This window comes from Pogoniulus pusillus, chromosome 19, assembly GCF_015220805.1.
Source record: "Pogoniulus pusillus isolate bPogPus1 chromosome 19, bPogPus1.pri, whole genome shotgun sequence".
NCBI classification, from domain to species: Eukaryota; Metazoa; Chordata; class Aves; order Piciformes; family Lybiidae; genus Pogoniulus; species Pogoniulus pusillus.
Window position 1 is genome coordinate 7,160,810 of NC_087282.1, and position 23,596 is coordinate 7,184,405.

At 52.8% G+C, this 23,596-nt stretch overlaps 1 protein-coding gene across 3 annotated transcripts in view; it reads right to left on the reverse strand.

Annotated features, from left to right (window-relative positions):
- Positions 1–22,631: 22,631 nt before the first annotated feature.
- The window catches only part of GPC4 (glypican 4), a 100,868-nt gene continuing 99,903 nt past the window's right edge, over positions 22,632–23,596 (reverse strand). For all 3 annotated transcript variants that reach the window (XM_064159107.1, XM_064159108.1, XM_064159109.1), the window contains exon 9: positions 22,632–23,503. In XM_064159107.1, coding sequence (XP_064015177.1) covers positions 23,271–23,503 — 233 coding nt within the window. In that variant the 3' untranslated portion in view covers positions 22,632–23,270. The remainder of the gene's footprint in view (positions 23,504–23,596) is intronic.

Genomic DNA, 23,596 nt, shown 5'->3' on the forward strand with positions numbered 1-23,596 from the left:
ACAAACAGGTGAGGCGGGGAGAGGCTTTGCTGTCTCTGCTCTCAGCTTGCCAGAGCTGAGCTCTTTGGATGCCTTTCAAAGGCAGGAGAAGCCAAAAGCAATAATCCCCACCATGGGAGCAGGCAGGAAGGAAGGGTATCTGGTGTTGGCCAGAGATGTCCCAGCGCAGGGGAAGCGCATTCCCGCGCGGTGACATCGCAGCGAGCCAGGGCAGCCTCCTCCTGGCCAGAACCCCACGGTCTGAACCCTGCCCAAGCTCCACACCCCACCCTGCCTGGAGCTGCAGAGGAGTGGGGAGGCCAAGGAGGCTTTTCAAGTGCATGCAGCTGAAAGGGCTGCTAAGGCGAAGGGGCTTTTCGATCACACGCTGCTGCCCCTGGGAGCAAGCTGTGGGTTTCTGATGTAGGCTTGGAGCTGCTGGAGAGAGCCCAGAAAAGGCTACAGAGATGATCAGAGGGATGCAGAACCTCCCCTGCAGGCATAGGCTGAGGGAGTTGGGGCTGTTCATCCTGGACTGGAGAAGAAGGCTCCAAGGAGACCTTAGATCAGCCCCAACCTGAAGAGGGCTACAGAAGAGCTGAGGAGGGACTTCTGACAAGGTCTGGGAGTGACAGGGTGAGGGACAAAGGCTTTGAGCTGGGAAAGGAGAGTGTGAGACTGAAGATGAAGAGGAAATTCTTTGCAGTGAGGGTGGTGAGACACTGGCACAGGTTACTCAGGAAGGTTGTGGGTGCTCCCTCACTGGAGGTGTCCAAGACCAGGTTGGACAGGCAAGCAGCAACAGAAGAAGGGGACACAGCCTCAAGCTGTGCCAGGGCAGGTCTAGGCTGGATGTTGTTAGGAAGTTGTTGTCAGAGAGAGTGATTGGCATTGGAATGGGCTGCCCAGGGAGGTGGTGGAGTGGCCATGGCTGGAGGTGTTGAAGCCAAGCCTGGCTGGGGCACTTAGTGCCATGGTCTGGTTGGTTGGGCAGGGCTGGGTGCTAGGTTGGGCTGGCTGAGCTTGGAGCTCTCTCCCAACCTGCTTGATTCTATGACAGAAAAAGTGTTCCCAGACATTATCAGCTGGCAGAGCTGGTGTGTGATCAGCCAGGCCACCTGGGAACACACAATGCCTTGAACCCAATCAAGCAAGCATCCCGGGAATGCTTGTTAATGTGAACCTTTGGAAGGGTAACACGGTCACTGGGATCACAGCAGGATGATTGATTCCAACCTCAGAGAAAAGCACAAATCCAATGATTCCTATCCAGGGAATACAAAACTAAACAAAACACAACCAAGCCAGCAAGGCTTTGACAGCAGATGAATAAAAGTGATGTTTTTTGTCAGCTTCCAAGATAAAGGAATACCATGGAAATCTGGGTGCAGAGGCACTAAGGAAAGCTGGATTGGTAGAGCTCATTTAGGTGGTTGGAGCTGAAGGGTTACAAACTACTACAGAGAGACTTTAGAGCAGCCTTCCACTACCTGAAGGGGGCTACAGGAGAATTGGGGAGGAACTTCTTACAAGGGCTTGTAGTGATAGGAGTGGAAGAGGGGAAGTTTGGACTGGAGATTAGGGAGAAAGTCTTTTGAGTGAGGCTGAGGTGACACTGGCACAGGCTGCCCAAGGAGGCTGTGGATGCTCCCTTCCTGGAGGTGTTTAAGCCTAAGGACTGGAAGAGGGGAGATTCAGACTGGAGATTAGGGAGATATTCTTTAGAGTGAGAGTGGAGAGACACTGGCACAGGTTCTCCAGGGAGGTTTTGGATGTCCCTTCCCTGGAGTTGTTTCAGTCTAATGACTGGAAGAGATTTAGACTGGAGATTAGGGAGATATTCTTTAGAGTGAAGGTGGAGAGACACTGGCACAGGCTGCCCAGGGAGGCTGTGGATGCTCCCTCCCTGGAGGTGTTTAAGCCTAAGGCCTCTAAGAGATTCAGACTGGAGATTGGGAAGATACTCTTTAGAGTGAAGGTGGAGAGACACTGGCACAGGCTGCCCAGGGAGGCTGAGGATGTCCCTTCCCTGGAGGTGTCCAAGGCCAGGCTGGCCAGGGCTTGAATGATTGGACCTAGAGGCTGCTGTCCCTGCCAGATGATCATTAAGGTCCCTTCCAACCCAAACCATTCTCTAATCCTATGACACTGTGAGCATTGCTTTCCTCCTAGGAAGCATCTTTTGCATCCCTGGTTGACCTACCAACCACATCTACCCCTAGTCCTGTCACTTAAGAGGAGATACCCTCCTGGGCAGCTGGGCAGCAGCTCCAGTTCATACCAGAGGTCACCCTCACCACCCCCCACCTCCCCTCCACCTTCTTAAAACTTCCCTCCAGTGCAGCATTATACTCTGGTGTGTCAGGATGCATTTTGCTTTATAAAACAGGCATGCAACACATCCAGAAGAAAAATTGCACCTGTCAAACGTCCTACTCCATGAAATAAACCTGGGCAATTTCACTTTTCACCTAGTAAATACCCAAGTGCTCTCCAGAGCAGCCCCCTTCCAGCATTCAGGTCTGTTTCCATTAATATTAGGAGTTAGGAGAAGGCTTTGGGAAGAAGAGGAAGGAATTGATTAAAAGCAGATGGTATTCATTATCTTGCTAATCACAGTCCTGCACAAAAAAGGGGGAGGAAGGGGAAGGAAAAAAGGTGAGGAGGGGGGAGGAAGAAAAAGCAACATCAAGGAAAAAGGTCATGCTAGGACTTTTCAAATCAAGCATTCAGAAAAATAACACTTCCAAGGATTTACTCCCCCTCTCCAGGGAAAACCAGCTTGTTTCCTAGCAGGGCTGGGAAAATGCCTTTGTGATGCAGACATCACTCGCACTTGTTCTGTGCTGGGACTGCCAAAGCTCTCAGAGACAAAAACTAACCCTGCCGAAACCTGCAGCCTCCCACAGCCCTCAGGGCTTCCTTTTCACAGAGACACAGAATCTGGCAGGTGGGAAGAGACCTCCAAGCTCATCCAGCCCGACCTAGCACCCAGCCCTGGCCAAGCAACATAGAATCAGGCAGGTTGGAAGAGAGCTCCAAGCTCAGCCAGCCCAACCTAGCACCCAGCCCTGGCCAAGCAACATAGAATCAGGCAGGTTGGAAGAGAGCTCCAAGCTCAGCCAGCCCAACCTAGCACCCAGCCCTGGCCAAGCAACCAGACCATGGCACAGGCTCACAAGATGTTAGGGATTGGTAGGGATCCAAGGAGATCATAGAATCAGTCAAGGTTGGAAGGGACCACAAGGATCAGCCAGTTCCAACCTCCCTGCTATGGGCATGGACACCCTACCCTAGATCAGGTTGTCCAGAGCCTCATCCAAGCTGGTCTTGAACACCTCCAGGGAGGTTGTGGAGCACAGAAGCACCCAATGTGATCTTTGATCACATTGAGTGCTTCTGTGCTCCACAACCTCCCTGGGCAACCTCTGCCAGTGTCTCACCACCCTCAACCTGTGCCAGTGTCTCACCACCCTCACTGCAAACAACTTCTTCCTAACCTCCACTTTCAGTCTCCCCTCTGCCAGCTCAAACCCATTCCTCCTCCTCCTCTCGTTACCAGACCTTGTCAATAGTCCCTCCCCAGCCCTTCTGGAGCCCCCTTTAGATACTGGAAGGCCACTCCAAGGTCTCCTCCAAGCTTTCTCTTCTCCAGGCTTGCAACTCTTGTAGCCTGTCCTCAGAGCAGAGCTGCTGCAGCCCTCTCAGCATCTTGGTGGCCTCCTCTGGACTGGCTCCAACACTTCCATGTCCTGCTTGTGTTGGGGGCTGCAGAACAGTTCTTGTTGGAATGAGAGGCAGCAGGAAGCCACCAGCTGCTGTCAGTGACAATAGCTCTTATTGTTCTCCTAGGATTTCTTCTTTTCTTTTCCCACCAGGAAGTGGTTTTACAACCTGCAGCCAAGCAGACAGTGATGCTAGGGGAGCCAAAAAAAAACCCCAGAGCTATGGGCTGGAGAGATCTTGTGGTCTTGGGGCTGAGATTCCTAAAGAGCTATTTATATGATAATTTGGGTGGTTGGTATTTTTTTTACACCAGGATGACTCAAGTCTGCCCTGAATGACAGCAGCTTCATTGTTAAAGGTCTTGCTGTGACATCTCACAAGGTTCTAAATAGCTCAGAGACCCTGGAGTCCCAAATGTGGCTCCACAACACTCCTGTTCCCCATCTGGGAACGCAAGACACATTTGTGCTGGCATTTGGGCTTGGCCTAAAGTTTTCCTTCAGCTATCACAGCCCCAACTCTTTCAGGCTGTGCTCACAGCAGAGCTGCTGCAGCCCTCTCAGCATCCTCCTGGCCCTGCTCTGGACACACTCCAGCATCTCCACAGCCCTCTTGTCCCAGGGGCTCCAGAGCTGGATGCAGGACTCCAGGCGGGGTCTCAGCAGAGCACAGCAGAGGGGGAGAATCCCCTCCCTGGCCCTGCTGGCCACACTTCTGCTGCTGCAGCCCAGGCTCTGCTTGGCTTTCTGGGCTGCAAGTGCACACTGCTGGCTCCTGTTGAGCTTCTCCTCCAGCAGCACCCCCAAGTCCCTCTCCTCAGGGCTGCTCTCCAGCCACTCACTGCCCAGCCTGCATTGGTGCTTGGCATTGCCTCCACCCAGATGCAGGACCTTGCCCTTGGTCTTGTTGAACTTCATGAGGTTGGACAAGACCAAGTGCAAGGTCTCACCTCACTCCAACCTCTTTTCAGATGCTTGTAGAGGGTGATGAGGGGAGCCCATTATAGGCATAGGTAATTATGGGAGTCACCTTGGAAATTAATCCCATGCCTCTGCCTTGGAGCCTTGAAACACTGCACTGAGCACATGGAGTGTTCAGAGCAAAGGCAAGGAAATGCTTTTTGTTCCAGGTGATGCATTTTGCACAGTTACCCTGCTGTGGAGCACGTTAAGTGAGGAGGCTGATGCCTGTCAGTCCCTCCCTCCCTGAACTCCTGTTGAGCTTCTCCTCCAGCAGCACCCCCAAGTCCCTCTCCTCAGGGCTGCTCTCCAGCCACTCACTGCCCAGCCTGCATTGGTGCTTGGCATTGCAACCAGCAAGATGCGAATATCTCAGAGTTTATCAAGTGCAAGCTCCCAGCTAAAAGCAAATGAAGACTGCCCCAATGCTGACACTGCAGTGAGGCAAAGAGCAGCCTGGAGCTCTTGGGGCTCTGAATCAGCTCCCAGTTAAATAAAAGGCTCCACCCTGTGTGCTGAGAACAAAGTGGGGTGCGTGGTCGCAGCCTGGTGACCGCCCGGCGGTGAGCTCAGCCTGACACCCAGCCAAGAGAGACCACCACACCCAGGAGAGGCAAAAGCCTCCAGGAAACATGAGTCTCCTTCACAGCAGGCTTTGTTTTAAGAGTTCTGCTGTATTTCCATTAAATATCTGTGGCCAGCAGGGCAAGGGAGGGGATTCTGCCCCTTGGCTCTGCTCTCCTCAGACCCCACCTGCAGTCCTGGGGGCAGTTCTGGAGCCCCCAACACAAGCAGGACATGGAAGTGTTGGAGCCAGCCCAGAGGAGGCCACCAAGATGCTCAGAGGGCTGCAGCAGCTATGCTCTGAGGACAGGCTGAGAGAGTTTGGGCTCTGCAGCCTGGAGGGGAAAAGTATTCAAGGAGACCTTGGAGTCTAGAGACATAAAGACTCTCATCTTAGAGAGCTGAAGACCCTGAGCCTGGAAAGCTGAAGACTCTGAGCCCAGAGACCTAAAGACTGTAAGACTAGAGAGCTGAAAACTCTGAGCCCAGAGACCTAAAGACTGAGCCTAGAGACCTAAGGACTCTCATCTTAGAGAGATGAAGACTCTGAGCCTAGAGAGCTGAAGACTCTGAGCTTAGAAATCTAAAGACTGTAAGCCCAGAGACCTAAAGACTCTCATCTTAGAGAGCTGAAGACTCTGAGCCTAGTGCTCTGAAGCCTCTGAGCCTAGAGCCCTAAAGCCTCTGAGCCTAGAGAGCTAGAGAGTGGCCATGGGAAGGTCCAGCAGGTCCCTGGGAGAGTGGCTTTGCAGGAAAGGGCTCCAGCTGAGCAGATGAGATTTTCCCCCCCCCCAAGACAAAATGCTTTGCCTTTCCTACTTTTTCTTTTCCCTTCTCTCTCTCTTTCCTTTCCCCCCCGAGCTGATGGGAAAGCATTTGCAAAAGCAGCACTGTCCCCTGTGGAAAGAGTCTGAGAGCATTCAAAAAGAGTGCAACAGCTGCATCCTTTAAAAGCCCCTGGAGTGGAATGGGATGGGAAGTAAGATCTTCTTGCTAATGCCACGAAGAATTTGGTGGCAGAGATGTAATTTTCTGTTAAGTTCCACCAGCAGGTTACAAGCAGCAAAAAAAAAAGCAGGGAGATAAAAGCTGCTGCTCAGCACTGTGTGCTCCAGGTTTGCTTGTTCTTTCTCTCTTCCTTCCCAGATAATCAAACCTCCAGGCAGATACTAAAGTGCAGAGCTTTAGGTGTTGTTTGCAGGTAGAGCTCAGCCACTGAAAGGCAGCTCATGGCTCCAGTGCCTCCTGAAATGCACTGCTGGGGATTGATTCTGTTAGGGAAGTGCTAACATCAGCCCTCAGCTTGGCTCTGCACTCAGGGGAGAGTTAAGCAGCCTGATACAGGTGAGAACTGTAGGGTTGCTGCCCTGAGCATGCAGCATCAGGAGCTTCTCACAGAAGGGCTTGGAAGGGACCTCCAGAGATCATCAAGTCCAATTCTTCTGCCAGAGCAGGACCAGAGAATCTAGCTCAGGCCACACAGCAACACATCCAGACAGGGCTCCAGAGGAGACTCCACAGCCTCTCTGGGCAGCCTGTTCTGGAGCTCTGAGAGCCTTACAGTAAAGGAGTTCTTCCTCATGTTGAGGTGCACCTTCCTGGGCTGTATTTCACATCCATTGTCCCTTGTCCTAGCCCAGGGCACAACTGAGAAGAGTTTGTCACCTCCCCCTTGACCTCCAGCCCTCAGCTGGGGCACTTAGTGCCATGGTCTGGTTGATTGGGCAGGGCTGGGTGCTAGGTTGGGCTGGCTGAGCTTGGAGCTCTCTTCCAGCCTGCTTCATTCTATGATTCCACGATTCTATGAGGCACTAAGTTGTTGGAGGTTTGCTCAGCAACTCCAGCATCAGCTCCCAGGACACACAGAGCTGGAGAGCTGCTGCAGTGCATCGCGAGTGGCAGCACAAGGCACTGGTGGGTGGAGGGCAGTAAAGCAGGGGGTTAATGAGAGTGGAGAGCCCTGCAGCAGCACTTCCAGCTCCACAGCTATCTTACTCCTCTGCTGCAGATCAGGTTTTGTTTGTTCCTCCCAAAGGGTAACAGAGACAGGGAAGAGACTTGCCAAAGGTCAGACAGGATATAGCTCATGCAAAACAAGGCATGAAACCAAGGTTTGCTGACTGAGAGGGCTTCAGATGGCCCAAACAACAGCCTCAGGCCAAGTCCTCCTTCCAGCAAGCTCAGCTGAGCACAAACACTTCATTTTCCAAGAGCAGCTCTCTGCTCCAAGCCTTGCATCTCCCGGGCAGGAACTCCAGCCAGCTCCTTTTCCATGGAAACTTGAACACCCAAAGTGGTGTGAGCAGCTCTCCCCTCAGCCAAACCCTTCCTGACAGGCAGAGAGAAGTATTGTGCAAGGCTGCAGAGCAGTGCTGCACCCTCAAGTCTCCCACCTCAAGAAGAGTTCTCCTCCCTCTCTACTCTGCCCTGCTGAGACCTCAGCTTGAATACTGCCTTCAGGTTTGGGCTCCCCAGTTGCAGAGGGTCAGGGATCTGCTGGAGAGGGTCCAGCAGAGGGCTAGGAGGATGATGAGGGGACTGGAGGGCATGGCTGATGAGGAGAGGCTGAGGGCCCTGGGGCTGCTTAGTCTGGAGAAGAGAAGACTGAGAGGGGATTTGATCAATGTTTGTAGGTATCAGAGGGGTGCCAGGAGAGGGGGGACAGGCTCTGCTCACTGCTCCCTGGGATAGGACAAGGAGCAATGGATGGAAGCTGCAGCACAGGGGGTTCCAGCTCAACACAAGGGGGAACTTCTTGACTGTAAGGGTCCCAGAGCCCTGGCACAGGCTGCCCAGAGAGGTTGTGGGTGAGACAGCAACCCTGTGCTGGGCTGCAGCAAGAGCAGTGTGGGCAGCAGGGCAAGGGAGGGCATTCTGTCCCTTGGCTCTGCTCTCCTCAGACCCCACCTGCAGACCTGGGTGCAGTTCTGGAGCCCCCAGCAAAAGCAGGACATGGAAGTGTTGGAGCCAGTCCAGAGGAGGCCACCAAGATGCTCAGAGGGCTGCAGCAGCTCTGCTACGAGCACAGGCTGAGAGAGTTGGGGCTGTGCAGCCTGGAGAGGAAAAGGCTTCCAGGAGACCTTGGAGTCTGAAGGGGGCTACAGGAGGGCTGGGGAGGGACTATTGACAAGGTCTGGTAATGACAGGAGGAGGAGGAATGGGTTTGATCTGGCAGAGGGGAGATTGAAACTGGGTGTTAGGAAGTTCTTTCCAGTGGCTGGCACAGGTTACCCAGGGAGGCTGTGGAGCACAGAAGCACAGAATGTGATCTTTCTATGTACCCAGGAAACCCAATAACAGCCACTCAGGTGCACCCTCTTCCCACAGCTTCTGCTGAGCCTCAGAGCTGCTGGTTTCAGCCCAGCATATGCACAAGTGGGTGAGAACCCAGAAAGTGAGGATGGGCAGCAAGGCTCCTGTTGGGGATGGTGAGACAGGGAATCAAGAGGGGCTGCTGACCTCCTGATGCCTCTGCTAGTCAGACTTGGCTTCTCTTACCTTGCCCAGCTCACCTCCAGGGGTGAGCAAAGACCACTTAGAATCATAGAATGAAGCAGGCTGGAAGAGAGCTCCAAGCTCAGCCAGCCCAACCTAGCACCCAGCCCTGCCCAACCAACCAGACCATGGCACTAAGTGCCCCAGCCAGGCTTGGCTTCAACACCTCCAGGCACGGCCACTCCACCACCTCCCTGGGCAGCCCATTCCAATGCCAATCACTCTCTCTGCCAACAACTTCCTCCTCACATCCAGTCTAGACCTGCCCTGGCACAGCTTGAGGCTGTGTGTCACTTCTTACAGTGTGCTCAGTCAGTGTCCCAAAGTGAGATCCTGGTCCAGACCAGAGCTGCCCAGTTTCAGCACAACCCATGCCTTAAGTGTGCCAGCAGCTCTGGGCTGGTCAGGTCCCAGCATCAGGTGGCAGCTTGTGTTACACTGCAGCCATTTCTCACTCACAGAAGCTTAGAACCAAACCACGGCAGCACTGCTGGTGCACAGAGCCCAGAGCAGCTGGGGCCGTGCAGACCCTGCCCTTTCCTGCTTCCCAAGCACTGCCCGAGAGGATGCTCTCACAGCGTCAAGGTGCCAGTGCCCCGTCGCTGAGTTGGCAATGCCATCTAGTGCATAGAGGCAGAAACAGCAGAGTGTGCATAGGCTGGCAGGTGGGCATGGCTTCAGTAGTGCAGCCCAGATGTGTCCTCAGACAGGGCAATAGAGTCACAGGCTCACAGGATGTTAGGGGTTGGAAGGGACCCAAGGAGACCAAGTCCAGCCCCCCTGCCAGAGCAGGACAACACAGATCACACAGGAACACATCCAGACAGGCCTGGAAAGGCTCCAGGGAAGGAGACTCCACAACCTCTCTGGGCAGCCTGTGCCAGGGCTCTGGGACCCTTACAGTCAAGAAGTTCCCCCTTGTGTTGAGCTGGAACCTCCTGTGCTGCAGCTTCCATCCACTGCTGCTTGTCCTATCCCAGGGAGCAGTGAGCAGAGCCTGTCCCCCCACTCCTGGCAGCCCTCAGATACCTACAAACATTGATCAAATCCCCTCTCAGTCTTCTCTTCTGCAGCCTAAGCAGCCCCAGGGCCCTCAGCCTCTCCTCACCAAGATCCCTGTCCCTCTGCAACTGGGGAGCCCAAACCTGAAGGCAGTATTCAAGCTGAGGTCTCAGCAGGGCAGAGTAGAGGTGTAGGAGAACCTCCCTTGACCTGCTGGACACATCCTCCTGATACACCCCAGGGACCTCATTGGCCTCCTTGGCCAGCAGGGCACATTGCTGTGCCATGGGTAACTATTTAGCCACCAGCACCCCCAGGTTCCTCTCCACAGGGCTGCTCTCCAGCAGTCACCTCCCAGCCTGTGCTGTGGTGATGATGATGGCACCAGGCTCCAGCCACAACCCCTGCATACAGCTGCCCTTTGCTGCACTTGCAGCCCTTGTGATGAACATCCCTGCTGGCTGACACACAGACTCATGGAATGGCTTTGCTTGGAAGGAACCCTAAAGATCATCTTGCTCTGACCTTCCTGCCATGGGCAGGGACATCTTCCACCAGCCCAGGCTGCTCTTGGCCCCATCCAACCCAGTCTCCAACACCTCCAGGGAGGGAGCAGCCACAACCTCCCTGGGCAACCTGTGCCAGTGTCTCACCACTCTTACTGGAAAGAATTCCTTCCTAATCTCCAGTCTCAATCTCCCTTCTTCCAGCATAAAGCCAATGTCCCTCGTCCTGCCACTACAACCCCTTGTAAATGTCCCTCCCCAGCTCCCCTGTAACCCCCTCAGATACTGGAAGGCTGCTCTAAAACTTCTCTCTCCAGCTCTCTCAGCCTGTCCTCGCAGCAGAGGTTCTCCAGCTCTCTGTTAATCTTCCTCCTCTGGCCCCTCTCCAGCAGCTTCAGGTCCTCCTTGTGCTGAGGACATCAGCACTGGAGGCAGTGCTGCAGATGTGGTCTCAGCACAGCAGAGCAGAGCAGATTGGAGGGGCAGAATCCCCTCCCTGTGCTGCTGCTCTCCCTGCTCTGCCTGCAGCCAGCACACAGCTGGCTCTGGGCTGCCAGTGACCAGTGCTGGCTCCTGGGGAGCTTACCCTGCACCTTTCCCCCTCCCCAACAAGGGCCTGGCCTTATCTGGAAACCCCCAACTGGCCTGAGGAGGGAGGGGAAGTCCTCCCCTTTCCCCAAAGGCTTTCAAGCAGAGCATCCCAGCTCCAGCAGCCTGTGGTCCCTTCCAGCCAGCACAGCTCAAGGCTTGGGCTCTGCGGCGTCACTTGGATGTAAATCATCTCCCTCAGGAACACTTTTTGCTGTTGCTGTTGTTCAGGCAAGGCAAACACTTTCTGACTAACAAGAACCATTTTGCTCAGGCAGGAACAAAGGGAGAGGTTGCTTCAGACAAAGGAACCAAAGGTTTCCTCTGGTGGAGAGCTCTCTCTGACGCAGGCTGAGATCTTTTGCCTTCTGGGTTGAGGTTTTTTTTGTGGTTATCTTCTTTTCCTTCCCTTCCAAGTGCCTATTTCCTTTCTTCCTTCCCCCGCCCCCCCCCCCCCAAAAAAAAAAGGAGAAAATATTGGTTGGGCTGATGATAATTTTCTTCTTGCATAACTTTTCTGTGATTGGGGGGGAAAAAAATTGGCTTTAAGAAGTCATTTTTAACCAGCAAAAGGCTACGTCTGTCACCAAGAATGTGTGACCTCTGCAAGCAAAATACTTCAGCAGCTGTTGGAAACAGAGAGCTGGTTAAGGAAAAAGGAGAGGTATGAGCTGCTGCTTTGGTTGAGGATCCATTTCTAGCTTGATAAGACACAGCTCTGGCTTCCAGAGTGCTCCTTCAGCCTCGTTTAAAGGAGAAATCTTGGGGAGCTTTTGGTTGGTTGGGTTTTTGTTCTAAAAGCCTTCCACATCTCTACCAAAGTATTCCAGAATCATAGAATCAAGCAGGTTGGAAGAGAGCTCCAAGCTCAGTCAGCCCAACCTAGCACTCAGCCCTGCCCAACCAACCAGACCATGGCACTAAGTGCCCCAGCCAGGCTTGGCTTCAACACCTCCAGCCACAGCCACTCCACCACCTCCCTGGGCAGCCCATTCCAATGCCAATCACTCTATCTGACAACAACTTCCTCCTCACATCCAGCCTAGACCTGCCCTGGAACAATTTGAGACTGTCCCCTTCTTCTGCTGCTGCTTGCCTGGCAGCAGAGCCCAACCCCACCTGGCTACAGCCTCCCTTCAGCAATGAGCTGCAGACAGCAATGAGCTCTGCCCTGAGCCTCCTCTGCTGCAGGCTGCACACCCCCAGCTCCCTCAGCCTCTCCTCACAGGGCTGTGCTCCAGGCCCCTCCCCAGCCTTGCTGCCCTTCTCTCAACACCTTCCAGCACCTCAACAGCGTCTCTGCAATGGAGGAGCCCAGAACTGGACACAGCACTCCAGGGGTGGCCTGAGCAGTGCTGAGCACAGGGGCACAAGAACCTCCCTTGTCCTGCTGCCCACACTGCTCCTCAGCCAGCCCAGGATGCCATTGGCTCTGCTGCCCACCTGGACACTGCTGCCCTATCTTCAGCTCCTCTCTGCCAGCACCCCCAGCTCCTTCTCTGCCTGGCTGCTCTCAGCCACTCTGGCCCCAGCCTGTAGTGCTGCTTGGGGTCGTTGTGGCCAAAACTGAAGACTGTTCCTCATTACAAACCCTTTGCCTTCCAAGCCCTTAATACATTTAATAGGCACAAAAAGGTCAGAGGAGAGGGGAAATTGGTCTACCTGGGCTTGATTTAGAAATAGTTAACATAGAGACCAGGTCCACCCCACTTGTTTCTGCTGAAGGTTTTGTGTCTAAGAGCCAGGCTGGCTTCCCACTTCCCACTGAATTACCATAGAGTCACAGAATCCTTTCACTTTAAATCCCTCTGAGACCATCCAGCCCAACCATCCACCCATGGTCAATAAACTATGTCCCAAAGTCCCATGGCCACACATTTCTTGTGCACTTCCAGGGGTGGGGACTCCACTACCACCTCCCTGGGCAGCCTGTACCAACCTCTGACCATTCCTGCAGCAAAGACATTTTGCCTCATCTCCAAGCTAACCTTCCCCTGGCACCATTCCAGGCCATTTCCCCTCCTTCTATCACTTGTCACCAGGGAGATGAGCCCAACTCCCACCTCACTGCAACCTCCCTTCCAGACTGGTGTGAAGGGCACATTTCCTGGTGTGCTCAAAGGGCTAAGCCCTCCTTGGCCATGCAAGGACCAGCAGATCCTCTCTGTAGATGAAGCTGTAGGGGCTGGATGAAGCAGGACTGGAGCAGCTTCCATCCAACTGCTGCTGGAGTCAGCAGGAGCTGCTCCACAGGCTTGGAGCTAAGTCAGGGCTTAAGTAGCAACTGGAAGGATAAAAGCTTGTGGGATCAGGCTTTAAACCAACAGCTCCTGACTCAGTCCAGCCTTGGAGAAGGGCTGAAATGAGCAATATCATCAGGGGCCTGCATGTTCAGGTAAGTGGAAATCAATAATGCTCACAGCCCTTTAATGCATGCCAGCAGGAGCAGAGTTAATAAACCCAGCTAGACCCCTGCCACCATCCACCTGTTCAGAAGATCCAAACCATTTAAATATTGACCACATGCCTTTGAAATTAAGAGTATTTCCTCAGGATTAGGCATTCATTTGGGCTGAGCCTTGCCTGACATCTGGAGCAGCTAAAACAGCAACCTGAACAGCCTCAGTCTGCCACCAGTGCTTGGGCAGCAAACCCCAGCCCAGTTGTACCATGTGTGCTCTCTGCTGGCTCAGTGTTGGGCACACCAGAGCCACCACCCACACACTGCTGCTGACACTGAGGTTAAGCCCCAGGGTTGCTCCCCAAAATCCCCATCTTCCTCCAGGAATGGCACCTTGGAGAGTCCTGATCCTCACTCCCACACTGGAGACATCATCAAGTTGCCTGGTGGATTGGCCAGGGCTGGGTGCTAGGCTGGACTGGATGAGCCTGGAGGTCTCCTCCAACCTGCCTGATTCTATGATTCTATGCAAGGAGTTTGGGTGCTAGGTTGGACTGGATGAGCTTGGAGGTCTCCTCCAAACTGCCTGATTCTATGATTCTATGCAAGGAGTTTGGGTGCTAGGCTGGACTGGATGAGCTTGGAGGTCTCCTCCAAACTGCCTGATTCTATGATTCTATGCAAGGAGTTTGGGTGCTAGGCTGGACTGGATGAGCTTGGAGGTCTCCTCCAGCCTGCCTGATTCTATGATTCTATGCAAGGAGTTTGGGTGCTAGGTTAGACTGGATGAGCTTGGAGGTCTCCTCCAGCCTGGCTGATTCTATGCAAGGAGTTTGGGTTCATTACCCCCTACAATGTTCCAGGCATGGGGTAGAGTGAGTGGAAACTGCCCAGCAGAGAAAGACTTGGGGGTGTTGATCAACAGGTACCTAAACATGAGCCAGAGTGTGCCCAGGTGAGCAATAAGGCCACCAGCATCCTGGCCTGGATCAGCAATGGTGTGGCCAACAGCAGCAGGGCAGGGATTGTCCCCCTGTACTAAGTACTGGTGAGGTCATACCTCAAGTCAGAGCTCACACCCTGTGAGGAGAGGCTGAGGGAGCTGGGGGTGTGCAGCCTGCAGCAGAGGAGGCTCAGGGCAGAGCTCATTGCTGTCTGCAGCTCATTGCTGAAGGGAGGCTGTAGCCAGGTGGGGTTGGTCTCTGCTGCCAGGCAAGCAGCAACAGAAGAAGGGGACAGAGTCTGAAGCTGTGCCAGGGCAGGTCTAGGCTGGATGTTGTTAGGAAGTTGTTGTCAGAGAGAGTGATTGGCATTGGAATGGGCTGCCCAGGGAGGTGGTTGAATCCCCAGCACTGGAGCTGTTTAAATGCTGTCTAGCCACAGTGCCCAAAGATGTGGTGTGGTAGTGGTCCTGCTGAGGTTAGCTAATGCCTGAACTTGTTGACCTTAAAGGGTTTTTTTCCAACCACAGTGATTCTGTGATTTTATGCCCAGGACAGTTTGACCCTGAATGTCTGCACAGATTGAGTCTCCATCACCTCTCTGGGTGACCTGTTCCAGTATTTCATAGAATCACAGAATGGTTTAGGTTGGAAGTGACCTCAAGGCTCAGCCAGTTCCAAGCCCCTGCCATAGGCAGGGACACCTCCCACTAGAACAGGCTGCTCATGGCCTCATCCAACCTGGCCTGGAACACCTCCAGGGAGGTTGTGGAGCACTGAATGTGACCTCAGGTCACACAGGAACACATCCAGACAGGGCTGGACAAGCTCCAGAGAAGGAGCCTCCACAACCTCTCTGGGCAGCCTGTGCCAGTGCTCTGGGACCCTTACCATAAAGAAGTTCTTCTTCATGTTGAGGAGGAACTCCCTGTGCTGTTCACATAGAATCATAGAATCAGGCAGGGCTGGAAGGGACCACAAGGAGCAGCCAGTTCCAACCCCCCTGCCATGCCCAGGGACACCCTACCCTAGAGCAGGCTGCACACAGCCTCAGCCAGCCTGGCCTCAAACACCTCCAGCCATGGGGCCTCAACCACCTCCCTGGGCAACCCATTCCAGCCTCTCACCACTCTCCTGCTCAACAGCTTCCTCCTCACCTCCATTGTTCCTTGTCCTATCCCAGGGCACAACTGAGCAGAGTTTGTCCTGTCCCCCCTTGACCCCCAGCCCTCAGATATTTCTAACCATTGCTCAGATCCCCTCTAAGCCTTCTCTTCACCAGCCCAAACAGCCCCAGGTCCCTCAGCCTGTCCTCACAGTGCCCTGCTCCAGCCCCTTCAGCATCTTTGTCCTTTTCCCACCAGGAAAGAAAGACAAAAGAAACAAACCCCCAAACCAAACCAAAGGCAAAACCAAAGCAAAGCAAAGCCTGACCAACTCCTGAGGTGCCAAACCACCAGGCAGGCTTTGGTTTTTAGGGCTGAACCTTAGAAAGCCCAAAAGGAAAGCAAGTTTGGAGCTGGGCTACACATGAAGACTCAACCATCACACACAATAGGGCTGGCAGCAACCAGCAGCAACTGCATTCCACTTTGCTAATCCTGAATCCCACCCCCACCCCCAACCTCGGGAAGAAAAGAGGAGATGCTTTAACTCCTGCTAACATCCTCACCATGATCTCCATGCAAATACAGCCACCAGGCAATTACCAGCCCAGCCAAGGGCCAGCCTTTGTGCAGCTGACAATAGCTTGTCAAGCCCCAAAGAAATCCCCTCAACCTTCTCCCAGATTTGGAGTCTCATTAGCAGAAATCAGTAACCCAATTAAGGAGGGGTTTAGCCTGCTGATTTGCATCAGATCACAGGGATTAATGGCACACGTAGAGGGGACAATGTGGCTGGGAAGATGAAGAGCTGTGCAGGGGGATTACATTGCCACAGTGAGATGAAAGAAGGGCATGTGGGCACCCTGGGTTGCGTGATGGGGATGAAGCTGCTCCCTCTTAGCTCCTTCGTGGCCATCAGGGAGACAGAAACACAGAGGAGTGGCTGCTGAAATGGCTATGAAGGTGAGGCAGGATTGCTGCTGGGAGTTTTAAGAGCTGCTTCTTGAATTAGAGATGCTGCTGTAATGGTTACAGCAAGGTCTGGGAGGGAGGGAAGCAGAGATGACCCCCAGGCTCCACTGGGGAGACACACCCTGGGTCCTGCTCTGTACCTGCTGAGACACAGAACCACAGAACTCTTCAGGTCATCCAGGCCAAGCATTCCCTAACTCCGTGAAGCCTGCTGCCAAACCGTGTCCCTCAGCACCACATCTCTGCCTCCTTCAAGCACCTCCAGGGATGGGGACTTGACCACCTCCCTGGGCATCTTGTGCCAGGCTTGGAGAACCCTTTCAGTGAAGACATTTCTTTCTAATCACAGAACCAAGCAGGTTGGAAGAGAGCTCCAAGCTCAGCCAGCCCAACCTAGCTCCCAGCCCTGCCCAACCAACCAGACCATGGCACTAAGTGCCCCAGCCAGGCTTGGCTTCAACACCTCCTGCCATGGCCACTCCACCACCTCCCTGGGCAGCCCATTCCAATGCCAATCACTCTCTCTCACAACAACTTCCTAACATCAGCCTAGACCTGCCCTGGCACAGCTTGAGACTCTGTCCCCTTCTTCTGTTGCTGCTTGCCTGGCAGCAGAGCCCAACCCCACCTGGCTACAGCCTCCCTTCAGGCAGCTGCAGGCAGCAATGAGCTCTGCCCTGAGCCTCCTCTGCTGCAGCTCCCTCAGCCTCTCCTCACAGGGCTCTGCTCCAGGCCCCTCCCCAGCCTTGCTGCCCTTCTCTCAACACCTTCCAGCACCTCAACATCTCTCTGCAATTCAGGAGCCCAGGACTGGACACAGCACTCCAGAGGTGGCCTCAGCAGTGCTGAGCACAGGGGCACAAGAACCTCCCTTGTCCTGCTGCCCACACTGCTCCACAGCCAGCCCAGGATGCCATTGGCTCTGCTGCCCACCTGGGCACACTGCTGCCTCCTCTGCAGCTCCTCTCTCCCAGCACCCCCAGCTCCCTCTCTGCCTGGCTGCTCTTAGCCACTCTGGCCCCAGCCTGTGGTGCTGCTTGGGGTTGTTGTGGCCAAAGTGCAGAACCCTGAACTTGGCCTTGTTCAATCTCATCCCATAGGCCTCTGCCCACCCACCCAGCCTGGCCAGGTCCCTCTGCAGGGCTCTCCTACCTTCCAACAGATCAACACCTGCTCCTGGTCCTCAGGGTCCCCAAGATGCTGGAGGGTTACCTGCAGTAGCCATGTCCACCAGCTTCCACACAGACCTCTTGGTCCTCAGGGTCCCCAAGATACTGGAGGGTTACCTGAGCATCAGCCACTTCTGCCTGTGGAGGTAGAGCTGGGGCTGTTTAGTCTTCAGAAGAGGAGACTGAGGGGAGAGCTCATCACCCCCAGCATTGCCTCGAAGCCAGCTTGGAACCAGGTGGAGCCTCTCTTTAGATGCAACAAGCAGCAAGACAAGAGGAAACAGTCTCAAGTTGTGCCAGAGGAGGTTCAAGTTGGATTATTAGGAGAAAGTTCCTCCCAGAAAGGGTTCCCAGGCACTGGAACAGGCTGCTCAGGGAGATGGTGGAGTCCCCAACCCTGGAGGGGTTTAACAGACTCATGGATGTGGTGCTGAGGGATGTGCATTAGTGGCAGTGGATTGTGGGCTCTGGGTGAGTAGTTGGACTCAGTGATCTCAGAGGTCTCTTCCAACCTCAACAGCTCTCTGGTTCTAAGTGCCAGCAGTGTGTGCTTCTCTGGGGACAAGATGAGATGCCATGGGTTTGTGCTGGCAAGCCAGGGCACCCCTCAGGGCAGCAGGCCCCTGGCACCAGCTCCCGCTCGCCCTGCTTCCTTTCATCACCACTGCCAGTCACACAGGGGCTGCCCAGAGGTGGGAGGGCAAAGGTGACAAAAGAGGTGCAGTGATAGCTGTGGCACACAGGACAATGCAAAGCACCTGAACAGACAGGAGGGGTTTGGATGTGCCTTGCTTCGATGTGCCCAGCGCTGGCTGCTCTCAAGAGAAAGGAGCCTTGCACTTTGTCATGTTGAACCTCAGGAGTTTCACCTGAGTCCACATTTCCAGCCTGTCCAGGTCCCTCTGGATACCACCCTGGTCCTTCAGCCTTATCAGCTGCACCACTCAGCTTGGTGTCATCAGCAAACCTGCTGAGGGGTGCCTCAGTCTCACTGTCTGCAGCACTGGTGATAAGTAATCATTCATTCTGTGTCTGGGAATTGCTCCTTAAACCCAGCTGCTCATGGTGGTGGCCATGTGAAATGGAACCCATGCTGGAAGGCAGGGAACACTCCTCACAGTCTGCAGCACGCCTGCTCCCTGCTCACCTGGCTTGGTTTACAAGCTCATGCCAGAGAGCCTATTTCACACAAACACAAAATCAAAGCAGCAAGAGAACTGTTGGCTCATCCCACAGCCATGCTTACTCTCGTCTCCTGGAGCCCCAGGTGACAAATCCTGTCCTTTGGTGGGCTGTTAACAAAGTCAACCCCAGGAGGAAGGTCTTGGGCAGCTTGTACCGAACTAAGGAATAACAATTAGTAAGCAACGAGTTGTAAAATGATAAATACCCATTCAGAAACCTCCCTATTTTATCTTTCCTTCCCTTCCCTTTCCTTTCCCTTTCCCTTTCCCTTTCCTTTCCCTTCTCCTTTCCTTTCCCTTCTCCTTTCCTTTCCCTTCCCTTCCCTTCCCTTCCCTTCCCTTCCCTTCCCTTCCCTTCCCTTCCCTTCCCTTCCCTTCCCTTCCCTTCCCTTCCCTTCCCTTCCCTTCCCTTCCCTTCCCTTCCCTTCCCTTCCCTTTCTTCTTTTATTTTCTTTTTTCTTTTATTTTCTTTTTTTTATTTTCCCTTTCTTTCCTCTTTTATTTCCACTTTCTTTTCTTTCCTTTTTTTTCTTTCATCTTTCCTTTTCCTTTTCTTTCCTCTTTCCTTTTCCTTTTCTTTCCTCTTTTCTTTTCTCTTTTCTTTTTCTTTTCTTGTCTCTTATTTTCTTTTCTTTTCCTTTACTCCTTCCTTCCTTCCTTCCTTCCTTCCTTCCTTCCTTCCTTCCTTCCTTCCTTCCTTCCTTCCTTCCTTCCTTCCTTCCTTCCTTCCTTCCTTCCTTCCTTCCTTCCTTCCTTCCTTCCTTCCTTCCTTCCTTCCTTCCTTCCTTCCTTCCTTCCTTCCTTCCTTCCTTCCTTCCTCTCTCTTTTTTTTTCCTGAGCAGAAACTCCAGAAAGGAGGCTCACAGGATGTCAGGGGTTGGAAGGACCCAAGGAGATCATCCAGTCCAAGCTCCTTGCCAGAGCAGGACAATCCTATCTAACACAGATCACACAGGAACACATCCAGACAGGCCTGGAAAGGCTCCAGGGAAGGAGCCTCCACAACCTCTCTGGGCAGCCTGTGCCAGGGCTCTGGGACCCTTACAGGCAAGAAGTTCCCCCTTGTGTTGAGCTGGAACCTCCTGTGCTGCAGCTTCCATCCATTGCTGCTTGTCCTACCCCCAGGGAGCAGTGATCAGAGCCTGTCCCCTCCTCCTGGCAGCCCTCAGATGTTTATAAACATTTTTTTAGATCCCCTCTCAGTCTTCTCCAGACTAAACTGGATGAGGCACTTAGTGCCATGGTCTGGTTGGTTGGCCAGGGCTGGGTGCTAGGTTGGACTGGCTGAGCTTGGAACTCTCTTCCAACCTGCTTGATTCTGTGATTCTAAGCAGCCCCAGGTGCCTCAGCCTCCCCTCATCAGCCATGCCCTCCAGCCCCCCAGTCACCCTCATAGCCCTCTGCTGGACCCTCTCCAGCAGATCCCTGTCCTGGGCAGCCCAAATCTGAAGGCAGTACTCAAGCTGAGGTCTCAGCAGGGCAGAGCAGAGGGGGAGGAGAACCTCCCTTAATTAGGACACCCTCTTCCTAACTCACCCCAAGATCCCATTGGCCTTGGGGGCGAATGCAGAAGCAACTTTCTTACGTACAAAGGACTGAGGCCAAGAAGTTGAAGTCAGCCCCTCCGAACACAAGGGCATGTTTTGTTCCACCATTCTCTGAGCTCTGAAGAAGTTTGATTTTTCTTTGTTTCACTTTATTTTCTTTATTGTTTCTCTTTTTTTCCCCTCCCCCTTCTTTCTTTTTGTCTTTCATTTCATTTTGCTGGCCTGCCAGCTGGGTATAAGCCAGAAGGGTTATCCAGTCAGACCTTACTGCCATGTCTTTAGGAAGGAGTTGGAGGAGGTGGGGGTGGGTGGGGGTGGATTGGTTTTAAGTTTCTTTCAGGCTTAAAAAAAATTCAAATGGCTTAGAATCACTTAAAATAATTAAAAGAGAGGCAATCAAGCAAAAAAAAGAAAAAAAAAGGAGACCAAAAAGGCCAAGAAACCAAACAAATCCAGGTTGGGGGGAGGGGGGAGGGAATAAAAAAAGTCATGGAAACCATCAGCAATATTTAATTCAGAAAACTTCTCTTTGTTAAGGGAACTTGAGCTGAAAGAAAACAGCTGGATGTAGTTCAACCCTCTAAATTAAAAACAATCTAACAAGGTCTATAGGGGATAACTCTTTTCAGCTACATATTGGAGACCAGATTCACTTCTACCAAGTAAATGTAATAGCACTCAAAGCTAGAAAGGAAATTCCTCAGAACTGAGGTAGCTTCTAAGCATCAGCACATTTTCCAGCTCCTCACAAGGCAACTTTAGCTATTTACAATCCATCCCCCCCCCCCCCACTTTTCCCCCTTTCTCTTTCCCACACATAAATTTATAACTTTGCAATTTTATGGTTCCATGATTTATTTTCTAAAAGGGGGGAAAAAAAAAACCTCACCAACCCAAAACCTTCTAACCAGAATAAATCCTTAACTCTACTACCATCATGTTTTAATAAATAACTGGCTACTCCTAGGGAAAAAAAAAACAACAAAGCCTCTAAGGATTGTTGATACCAGCCAAGGATATTCCTTTTCTCTTTTGATAGCTGAAATTTGGTGTGAATAATAACAATAAAACCAACCAAAATAAACCCCAAACCAACAACAACAACAAAAAAACCCCAACCCACCCCCAAAGGGTTGACTCTAAAGGCTGACCCTGAGCTAAGAAGGAATTAATGCTTCCATATAAAAATAGAGACTCATCCTTACAACGCCAAAAGGGATGGAACAGAGCAAATCCCTCTCTCACTCCTGGAGTGTTCTCCTGGCGCAGAGAGGTGCAGAATCATTTTGAGTCTTGCCAAAGACTTTTGGGTTTTGTAGTTTGGTTTTTTTTTTTTTCCCCCTCCCCCCACCCCACCCTCCCTCCTAAACCCCTTTAAAAATGATTTCATCTCTTTGCTTTAAAAAATAGACATCTGTTGGGGTTCGGCAGGCGCCGCTCACCGCCCAGCACTATCCCAAGCTGCAGAGATGGGAGAGTGTCTTGGGTGGTGCTAATAAAGCTCCAACTGTTGGACATCATCTCCCAGAAAACCAAACACACCCAGGAGGAGGTGCCCTCAGCTTGCTCCAACCTGCCCACCACGCTGCCATGGGATGCTGCTCTGCCATGGGATGCTGCTCGCTGCTGCTCCTTCTCTTTGGCCGCTCATGGGAGGAGGATACCAAACTCTTGTGAACCCAACCCGGACACCCTCTTGGCCATCCCCCAACCCCCCCCCTCCCCCCCAAGTATTCCTTAAAAACTTAAGGGAGGAAAGGAAACAATTAAAAAGAATCCAGCATTCATCTAAGAAATCTGCAGACAAGACACATGTTGGCACTGCCACCTGCGAGGTGCCAAGTCGCTGCCAACCCACCAAAGTGTAATGCCTGATTCCCACGGCGGGGGGTGGACGTCAGGAAGCAACCTCCAAGAGTTACAGCTAATTGCAAGGATCCCAGGGCACAAAGGGCAGCTCTCCCGAGCCTCTGCACAACTGGAACTCCCTCTTGTCTCTTCCAATTTCACCCCCCACCCTTGTCTCTTCCAATTGCTCCCCCTCCATCCAAACCTCCAGCAAAGGGCAATGCAACCTGCTGCTGGCATCTATCCACACCCCTACTCAAAGAGGGGGGCAAGGATCCCATGGCACAAAGGGCAGCTCTCCCGAGCCTCTGCACAACTGGAACTCCCTCTTGTCTCTTCCAATTTCACCCCCTCCAAAACCTCCTGCAAAGGGCAATGCAACCTGCTGCTGGCATTTATCCACACCCCCACTCAAAGGGGGGGCACTTGGCACACAGAACCAGCTCTGCCTTCACCTTTCTGTGTCGCCACAGAATGAAGACAAATGATTCTTTTCCTCTTCTTTCCAGATAAGGCAACTTAACAGGGAGTATGGATAAATGGGAATTTCACTGCTGGCTGAGCAATCATTTTCCTGCTTTCCCTCCTCCCCCCCCCCCCACCAACCATACCCCCTGTAAGAAAACATGATAAATAAAACCTGCTTCTGTACAGATAACTTCTCACCTCAGAAACACTTGTGACAGGTCAAGAGGAGACTTTGAGTTGCTGGTTGGGGTAGGGTGGGGTGAAGTGGGTTGGGGTAGGGGCTGGGGGGGGAGGTGGTTTGCTGGTGTTTTTGTAGGGAAAAAAAAACAGTGAAAGAAAGCAAAAAGGAAGGAAAAAAAGCAAACCCAAAGTGATCAGGACACAAAGGCAGAGCTAACTACAGGCTCGTATATACATTGTTTTGTTCTCCACCTCTACCATGGGCTCTTGGGGAACGGGACAGACCAGTAGCAGTCCTCATTCCTGTTGTTATTCCCAGGGAATAAGAAAAACCAGGGGAGAAAGGTGGGGAGGGGGAGGAGGAGAGGGAAAAAACCCCACCCCAAACCAAAAAAAAATAAAACAACCCATCCCCAACACAACAAATCCCCCAAATAACAACTCAGTACTTTAAAACCCAGTGGCAACATAGTAAAAACTGTACACTGTTGTCCATTAACTTAAAAAGCACAGTCCCTAGGTGGTAGAAAAGTGAAAGCAGGGGTTGCCTTCTAACTTGGAAGGATAAAAAAAAGTCTTCTTTGCTTCTTGGTTTCTCTCTTTTCTCCCTCTCCCCTCGTGCCTACGCTGCACAATTATCTCCATAGTCTCTGCAGGGCCAAGAAGAAAAGGCTGAAGAGGAGCGAGGAGCCGCTGGTGGTGGTGGAGGCGGACGAGGAGGAGGAGGAGGAGGAGGAGGAGGAGGTGTCGGCGGCTTTGTCGCTCTTGCTGGAGCTGCCACTGACCTCGGTGGCGTTGAACTCGAACTCAGGGGAGCACTGCTGCAGCTCGCAGCCGCTGCCGCTCTCCTCCCCGCTGCTCTCCTCACCTGTGGGGGGTGGAAGGGAGATTTTGGTCAGAGATACACACATAGAAGGGGGTGGGTTGGAAAGGAGCTTTTGGTCAGAGATACACTCATAGA